Source organism: Dermacentor silvarum, chromosome 2 (assembly GCF_013339745.2).
Source record: "Dermacentor silvarum isolate Dsil-2018 chromosome 2, BIME_Dsil_1.4, whole genome shotgun sequence".
Lineage (NCBI taxonomy): Eukaryota > Metazoa > Arthropoda > Arachnida > Ixodida > Ixodidae > Dermacentor > Dermacentor silvarum.
Window position 1 is genome coordinate 166,219,387 of NC_051155.1, and position 9,507 is coordinate 166,228,893.

At 43.7% G+C, this 9,507-nt stretch overlaps 1 protein-coding gene across 1 annotated transcript in view; it reads left to right on the forward strand.

The window, feature by feature from the left end:
* LOC119442045 (T-complex protein 1 subunit gamma-like) overlaps positions 1 to 8,758 on the forward strand; it is a 30,646-nt gene extending 21,888 nt beyond the window's left edge. The window contains exons 12-17 of the mRNA XM_037706761.2: positions 485 to 566; positions 732 to 830; positions 2,556 to 2,742; positions 6,402 to 6,542; positions 7,900 to 8,031; positions 8,528 to 8,758. Of these exons, the coding sequence (XP_037562689.1) occupies positions 485 to 566; positions 732 to 830; positions 2,556 to 2,742; positions 6,402 to 6,542; positions 7,900 to 8,031; positions 8,528 to 8,647 (761 nt within the window). The 3' untranslated portion in view covers positions 8,648 to 8,758. The remainder of the gene's footprint in view (positions 1 to 484; positions 567 to 731; positions 831 to 2,555; positions 2,743 to 6,401; positions 6,543 to 7,899; positions 8,032 to 8,527) is intronic.
* Positions 8,759 to 9,507: the final 749 nt, after the last annotated feature.

Sequence of the window (9,507 nt, forward strand, 5' to 3'; positions counted from 1 at the left end):
CATCAGAAAAAGTTCTATGTAGTAATTACTTACTACTGTTGTAAAACATGCGTGGTTTCCATGGCGAGGAAAGACTCAAGACAACTCCGTTTAATGTCATGTGCTACTTTTGACTGCAAAATGTTTTGCTTTGCTTGTACGAGTAGTGTGCAAAAGTGGGGACTTTCTGCACACTAATTGCAAACATTGGGGCAAGTTGAGCAAAGCAGGCACATGCAGGCACATATTTTTACTTCGCCTTCATGCTTGGCTAGAAATCAAGGTAAAATTTGCTCTGCAGTATGTTTTTTTTATTTACTTGATAAATTTTTGCCATTAAGCATCAGCAAAATATGCTTGGTATCGAATTCATGTTTCCTGGAAGCATGGGTGATGTGACAATCAAGAAACATTAGGCTTTTATGAAAAGTAGTGTATTGGATCGTGATTGTTGCAAGTGCCCTAATCTGCTGTTGCTTAAATCACCTCTGCCTAATCTCGCCAGACCTGGCACAGCACTACCTCATGAAGGCTGACATTTCCTGTGTGCGGCGTGTGCGCAAGACTGATAACAACAGGATAGCCCGGTAAGCACGGTTTCCTTGGTGCTGTCTCATTTGGTTTCCACCATTTTCGTCAAGCCTGCCTGCTACCAAATTGAGCTGTTTATTTTCTCAGTGTTCTTGCTTATATACATTGCTTTTAACAACAGCATATATCAGGTGCCCCATTTGCCTTTTCTTTGTTTCCAGTGTGTGTGGAGCAACAATTGCCAACCGCACTGATGAACTCCGTGAGGAAGATGTGGGCACGAAGGCTGGACTCTTTGAGATCAAGAAGATTGGTGAAGAGTGTGTATATTTCTGCTTCCTCTTCTGGTTCCTGTCACGTTGTGGTTGGGCGCCAAATGTGGGGGTCTTCCCCAACCCGTAGCGCGTGTAATCGCAGCTACGTAGGGTTTGGGCGAATAAGGCAATGAGCGAGTCAACTCAACAATGTTTATTGCTGTTGGCGATAAAACACTCTTGCAGAGGGAAGTCCGCTCTGTATAATAAGTAATAAAAGAGGCTTGCCTCGTCGCGTGTAGTAGTCACAGCAAACGAGGTCACTCACGGGTTTCAGCAGGTAAATCCGTATGGGCAGGTAGGTCAAGCGAGGTCAGAGGGCTCGGGGGTCTCTCGGTCGCGCTCTTTTATATCTTTTTACCTTTCCGCGAGGGGAGTGTCCTCCTCGCCCGCCGAATGCTTTCCCTCTTCCCGTGCGGGCGCGCGCGTCGCGAGAGGCGACCGAGAACTGGGAGAGGGCAAAGTGCATTTCTCCCGTGTCCGCCCGGCTACCGCCACGTGCGCTCCGTTCGCAAGCGACGGGCAAGCGCCCGCGGGAGAAGGTGGCCGCGTGTGCTCCCCACAACGTTTACCCTTGTGACATGTCATAAGCAGTAAAGAAACAGCTTTGTGTTTAAAAGCACTATTGCATAGTTACGCTATGGCGGCCCATAAATTCGGTCAGCCAGGCATGCACAGGCATGAACTGAAATTTACACATCATTTGCAGCTTAAGGTGCAAAGATTAGAACAGGTCAGAGACTGTGTTTATTGTAAGGAATCTGTTTTAGTCTTCTGGATGGTCTCTGTGATCATTTAAAAATTCAGGGGTAGAAATAGGAATGTCAGCATATCTGTGGCCAGTTACAAGTCAAGAATGCAGGAGACACTTCTCCCACAAAGGCTTGCTGTGCCTGCACTTCGTCCTTCCATTTTCCTGAAAAATGATTCTCTTGTGGATCACACAGGCACACTCTAACAAGATTCACCAATCATTCAGCCTTATCGAATATGCCACACTGTCACACCATGCACATGAACAGCCAAGATCAGCATGTGTGGAGACAAAGATAGCTTACATCACAAACACATGCACAGTAATGTACTAATTGGAGCTTAAAAACAAATTATGAAGGGGCAGTATCCTTGTCTCTTTTCCAGCAAAACGTTCATGGTGCATGTTGTAGCCGAGAGTAGGCACTGTGGAAGGCCCTGTGCAGACATACGTTATCATTCACACTTCACAAACACAAAGGCTCCTATTCCAAAGGCTCCTATTCCAAAGGCTCCTATTCCAAAGGCTCCTATCCAAAGGCTCCTATCCAAAGGCTCCTATCCAAAGGCTCCTATCTATTGTACGGCCACATTACTTAGGAAATGTACACTTTACACTATACAGGCACACATTTTATGCAGTCCTTCAGAAAAATAAAAACATAAGCACTGAAACAGCATACCACCTGTGAGAACTCTCTGCAGAAGTAGTTAGTTTGACATGCAAACGTGTACCAAGAATAGTTATCCTGTTGTCAGCCTCGTGATGCACTTATGTGTTTGACGTGGACGTTAAGGCATTGTTTTCTGTTCAACCCAGACTTAGTTTATTTGTGTCACATTGCTCAGCAATGTGCCAACACTTTATCGATATGTGCAGCCTCTTTTCATCAATGCACAACTAGACATCTAAATTGCCACATCATCACTCTGTCAGAAACGCAGCATGTGATGGTGAAAATGTGCATGTTTCTGCAGGTACTACTGCTTCATCACCGAGTGCGAAGACCCCAAGGCATGTACAATTCTGCTGCGTGGTGCCTCTAAGGATGTACTGCAGGAAGTGGAGCGTAATCTACAGGATGCCATGTGTGTGGCACGCAATGTTCTCCTTGAACCCCGCCTTGTGCCTGGGGGTGGTGCTGTTGAGATGGCTGTCGGACATGTGAGTGCTTGTAGTACACATACATTGTAGCCAAGCTTAAGTGCTGGGTGCACATAACACATAGTAACAAACACCCAGAGCATATATTTTGATAATGATGCAACTGGATATCACCAATGCAACAATCCTAAAACAGCTAAGTTGTAATTATTTAATTATGTGATTTTTTGTGAGTGTATAAATATTCTATATTTCGCATATGAATCACATAGTCTGATATTATGTTTGACTCGATAATTCACTATTCAGAAATGTTGACTATTCATTTCTGTTCAAACATAAGGAAAAACTACACTTATTGGAGTTTGTTTGGGGAGAAAAGACAAGCACAAGCGGGGACAGTTCCAAATTATTCTCCTATTGGACAGATGCTGATGGTGTAGAGAGTGACCATAGCTATTGCAGTGTCCAGACCCTTCCGCGCGGCGTTTGTAGTTGTGTCGACCGGTGTTCTCTGTGCGCACGCACCGCAGCTCAGTAATGGCTGCGGAGGGCAGTGGTGACGCCGCTACGTGTGTTTGTTGTTAAGCAACCAAATGGTCGTCCAGGATGCCTAGGTTCCTTCACTGTAGAGGTCTTTGCTGTAGAGGTGTTCGCAATACATATGAAAGAAACTTGATGGGGACATACAAAGACCTTCAGTATACAGTCAACGTCCGATTTTTTGGACTCCCTAGGGGCCGCGAAAACGTCGGGAAAAATCGGGCAAGTCCAAAAAAATGAATGCATGCTTTTTATACTGCCCCCAAGGGCTCAAATCGCCACAGGCACGTCCGAAATAGCTCTGAAGGCCTGCCAGCACACTTGTTAAGCATATCGTAGCTTGTACTGTGATAGGAGGTGGCGGGTGCACTCATGTGTAATTGAGGAATGCATACTGTGTCCTGTGACAATTGCTCCTTCCCACTCTTGATATGCTTCACCGCAATAATTCGCGTATGCTTCACTGCGTAACACTGCTGTGCTGAGGCGACGCTGACTTTCCGGAACCAGCATAATGCAACGCGCCGTGCTTTCTGGGTTTTGAAGACATTGGCGAGGATTACAAAGGTGGAGTTGGTGCCATTGCTAACAGCGGCGAATTGTTTCCGTGAAAAACACTGCACCGAACAGAAAGAAGCTTGGTAGCGAACGTAGGAGCAGCTAGGCCCAGCGTTGCCGAGGTGGTGGCTATGGCTGCGAGCGGATCTGTGTGGAAGAACGCCAGTTAGAGGAGGCGTGATAATCAAAAATGACGGCGGGCTACGAATACAGTCAAATCCCCTTACAACGAATGCCACTACAACAAAATTTCCGCCACAACGAAGCTTTTTCAATTTTTCAGCTGCCCATAGAAAATAATTTTTAAAAAGTCTCTCCATAATGAAGGCGTGTTATTCGGTATTTAAGCTTTAACGAACTTTTCAAAAACGAAACTTGAGTGGAGTCTTATCCACCACTCAAGGCCGGCTGTTCCCGTTGATAATGTGAGCGGACCGTCGCTCTGACCAAGTGCGAAAAGGCATTAGGATCGGAAAGGCATCGCTACAAAATACCTGCCCTGTTCCGTTACCATGATTGTCATCGTTGTGGGGATGCTAGACTTTTTCACATCCCCTGATGATCGGCTTCCCTGCACGAGAAACACGTAATGGTGGAAGTTGGTGTCATAGTTGCATAGCTGCAATGAGAGATGACGGCAGTTGTGGCTTCTCAAGTGCTTTTGGTAACAAAGGAAACAAAGTAGTAAAAACACAAAAAGGGCATTTATTGCAACTTTATAATAATCCAGCTAGCCAAAATACATACAAGAAATAATGTAGTTCTTTGGTGGAGCATGTTGAGGAATTAAAGTTCGAGTTGCCACACAAGGTTACCAAGCAAATGGTTCACACATGCGTCCCACGAACGAGAGTGCATCCGAACAATTGTGCTTGCCCATACTGGTGCTGCTATCTGAAGTCGAGCGGGAAGCCTTCCACGGGGACAATCCTACAAAGAGCACTGACAATCACAAGGTTGGTTCACATGCACCGTCCTGAAGCCAAAGACGAGGAAGCAAGCTCTTATTGCTCCCAATTAACCTGCGCCTTGGGGTGGCACTTGCATTGGAACACTCGGGCAATTTCTCGTCCCAGCTGCATACTACAACACGAAATTCCATCATTGCGTGTGTCACACGGGGAAGCCAAATGTCAAGAGATGCGAGAGTCGTGCAGGGAAGATAGACTCAAACGTCCCCTCATAGTGATTCAGATAATTGAAAGAAACTACAATTTCCAAGCTCCTCAGTTCACCTGACATCCAATTGGGAAAAACAATACATGCATGCATCAAATAATGTGAATAAGCCATTTTTTAACTGAACAGTTTCGTTTCACTTTGCGAATATTCGATATTCATAGTCGCAGACAGTTTTTCTAGATTATTTGATTCGATTAGGAAATGTCACTATTTGAACACCCCTACATTTTAATATACTATTAATCTATTATTAGGGGTGTACGAATATCCAAATTTTTTAATATGAATCAAATCGAAAACTTAGCTTCAAATATTGAATAATGATATACGCATGCATTTTTTAGAAGTTGGGTTATTTTAACATGTTGGAACAGGGCAAATTACATTGTCAGTGATAAAAAATTAGACTAGTAAGCCGTTATACTAAAAGATTGTGTATTTGGCTCATAGTAAATTGGAAAATTGAGTAATTCCCGCTAGGTGTCCATTATCGCCAACCTGTGTCTCAAATGCCTGTAAACTATGAGGCATTTGACCCTTTGCCAGCTATATTGTATACATCGAGGATGGCACTGCAAAAGAATGCGTCCCCACTATCTGCAAACCCGTGCCCCTTGGTATTGAAAGGCTCGCTTTCCCGCATAGCTTAGACGTCCAGTGGCTAAGCATGCTTTACATGCGAAATTTCGTCAGCTGCATGAAATTATCACAAAATCCAGCACAAAATGAGTCACACATTCTTAGATTACAACAAAATGACCTGTATAATGAAAGAATAATTCTGTGCCTGTTCATTTGTGAGCTGTGCCGTGCATGACCTTTACAACGATGTGACCTGTATAACAAATGATTTCGGAGGCCCCAAGCACTTCGTTATACTAGAGGCGTTCGACTTCGACTGTAGATAGAAACAATGCTAAGAACAGCGTTTACTCCCACACAGCCAGCCCTGTATTTGATTTGTTTGGAATATTTGTATCTAATCGAATATCTGAAAATTTTCGAATACCTAGTTTTCAAATATTCACACAGCCCTAATTATTATGTTATATTTCATTCGAGAACTACGAGTTGATATTTGCACATGTCCCCCTTCTCCTGGTTGTGTATCTTTTCCCACCTTGAAATTATTATTTTTTTCTGACTGCTTGATTCTCTGTTCATTCTCAGTCTTCTCTGTGTAAGGAATCAGTTGGCAATTCTGTCATGCAACCTGATGCCACAATTGCAGGCAGTGGCTTAGTACATAAAAAGCAGTGCACATGAACTGGAAAGATGTGTATACCTGTGAGCTGTTTATTTATTATATCAGGTGGTGGACAATTGTTATGGTCGTCCAATGCTTAGAAGAAGAAAAAGAACTGTTTCTCTTGCATGTACAGTAGAACGAGCAGGGACCTTTGCAGCATAGTAATGGCTTTATATTTCTGATGTAGCTACTTACTGAGAAGAGCAAGAACTTGACGGGAGTGCAGCAGTGGCCATACCGTGCACTGGCCAAGGCATTGGAGATCATCCCAGCCACCCTGATCCAGAACTGTGGTGGCAACACCATTCGCACACTCACTGCCCTCAAGGTAGGGCACACACTTCCATCCATCATTTGTCATTACAGGACATTGTGGGCACGTGCGTGTCCGGGTTATTAAATAATGGGGAGTTTAATTGCAAATGAATTGATATTTGCTTCATGTTAATTCTTTCCCTACCATGGAGAAAATGGGTGTTTTTTGTATGTTACGGCAGATTTTTTTTTAAAGAAATTAATACAGTCAATACTTAATGTAATACATAAACAGAAAGCAAAATGAATGCACTTTTCATGCATTAAGGTTTTATTAACGAGATATATGGAATAAACAAGATATTAATTGTTAAAATCAAGATTGTGCAATAAAATTGAACAAAGTTTGTAAAGACATGCTTGTGTCTACTAAGAAAAAAAATGTTATGAAAATTATGAGATATACAAAATGTATTGCCGTCTATTAGGCACTATCCCAAAAAAATCAACATTGAACAGATATTTCGCTACAAAAATTTTACTGCAAGCACTACAGTTGGGCGTGTCGGGCTGCGGCCATCGCTTTCAGACTCAAAGTCCAACAAAAAGTCAGCGTCCTCTGACTCGCTGCTATTCGATGTATCGATAAGATCCAGCCGCAGAGGCAGCATAATCTAAGTGCGCGCACCATTTCTGGAGCCGGACATTTTTGCGTTCTGCTTTTACGTTCGCGAAACTTTGGAGCGCGTTTAAAAATCATCGCTGGCAGGGGGAAAACGAACTGCTTAGAAAACTTAGAGTGATTATGTCATGGAATGTGCCATGCACCTTGAGGTGGCACATTTATTATTTTAGAACATTAATCAATGAGTATGGTATATTCGACTGGTTGATTTCGAACGCTCTCGCACGGTGTGGTTTACATTTGGCCAGTCAAATTCGAGCACTTGGAAAACATTTGCCTAGTTCATTCAGAACGCTCAGAGGCGCTGCCACCCTCAACCTGGGAGCACAACTGAGATCAGACAGGAGCACATGGCTACGCCGATTGCTCTGGGAGTAGTTAGCATGTTCAGCTGGGGTAGGTTTTTTCTGGCTCCAATGTAAAGAGGGCTCTGCATTGCTACAAACCGAGTTGGAGCGCGGTAAGAACCAGTCAAATGTACAAAAAAAATAATAATAATGAGTTCAGTGTCACTTTGACCGTAATAGCTTGTGAGGTCGCGTGTGTTTCGATCCCAGACTTGCTTCTTAAAAGGGCTGTCCTTTCAGCACTGTCATAAGGATAACTTTCCCTTTCACTGTGGACGGGTTTTCTCTCTCTCTCTCTCTCTCTCTCTCTTTTTGACATGCCCAATACATGGAGCTTTTGGTTCAAGTGTAAAAACTTACATTGCAGCCAGAAACCTCTTGCCCTCCTTTATCTGCAGGCAAAGCACACTGCAGGTGAAGGGGTAAACTGGAGCATTGACGGTGAGACGGGCAACATCGTGCCAACAGAGGAACTCAAGGTGTGGGAGCCATTGGTGGTGAAGTTGCAAGCGTACAAGACTGCCATAGAGGTATGTTTCTGCCAAAGCAATGGAGGGGAATGTTATAAATCAAAATGTTATAAATTGTTTTGTTTCTTTTCTCCTACTCTTGTCAGAAATTGAAAAAAATAATAATTGTACTTTGGGAAATAGTCACACAAGTCACTTGCACATCTCCACTATGTCGTAAATGCGCCACTCAATCTCATCTGTAGTGTTCGAACAAGTGCAGGATTGCAGCAAAAGAACGACTAATGTGGGGACTCTTTGACTAAAATTAGCATGTCATTTTAGTTATAACTGTGTGCGACTTTCCTGGATCAGCTGAGCATTGTATCTAATGTTGCCACACACTAGTCATAAATTCACATTATCCAGTGGTAAACACTTCCAAGCTGAAGTAACACAGATGTCATCTTTGTTAAACAAGCCTTTTATGCTTCATAATATATTAGCTAGCAGCAGTTTGTACAATTCAAATTTTTTGTTTTTTAAGTCTGTTATTTTGTGTTCTGTTTGCTTGCAGACTGCCATTCTCCTGCTGAGGATTGATGACATTGTCTCTGGCTCCAAGAAGAAGGGCAAGGGTGATGGTGACCAGGCACCAGCTCAGCCTGCACCCACAGAAGAGTCTATGAAGGAATGAGCGCATTGTCATCCTTGCTGGCCAGCTCTTATTTAATGGTATACACTACAGTGTATCAGCTTTGTTCTTTTTTTTTTTTTTTCCTTGTACTAATAAAACGGACCAAAGCAATTGCTTCCGTGTCTTGTATCAGTTGAGCATTAAATAGAAGTTTTTTCATGCCCTCAGTCTACAGATACTAACTGGAAATGTTCACTACTGAAGGGACAGTGACGTCTTCATATTCACACCTCTCGACTGAACGAACCATCGTCTGAACCAAGTGAAGGGCTGTGCTACCCTGAACTGGATAGGTCCCTCACTTCCCAAGTAACCTTGATGATGATGATGTGTAGTGTTTAGTGGTGCAAGGGCCAGGTATGGCCAAAGAGCGCTAAGTTCCTGAATTGAGAAGTTGCTTGAGGAACAGCTCTAGATTAGTGTGCCTGCAAAGCAGGCACTGTAATTAACCAGTTAAGGAATTTTAGCATGGATACAGCCTAACACTGTTTTCGAAGCACAGTGAACACTTTGGTGATGCTGCACTCCACTCTGCCAAGTGGAAGGGCTCAAGTCAAAGTGCGTTCGCGAATACACGGGTGAATTGTTGCACTGTGGGTTACGCTTCTAGAGCTACATTTCGCAAACAGGCGTATTGCACCTCTTAAAGGCTACATGGCTGCACTGAGCATTGTGCTGCTTATGCAGCACAATGACAACTATGGGGCACTTTTCAAGTAGAGTGCGGGCGCTTGCAGAAGTCGTCGCGCTACACAAACAGTACGGTTCCGGGCGTAGTGGCAGTGTGATGTTGAGGAAATGAAAAGTGGCCGGGGGAGGTTGTTTTGGCCCTTTTCGCGAAGCAGTTTGCTCTAGAAGAA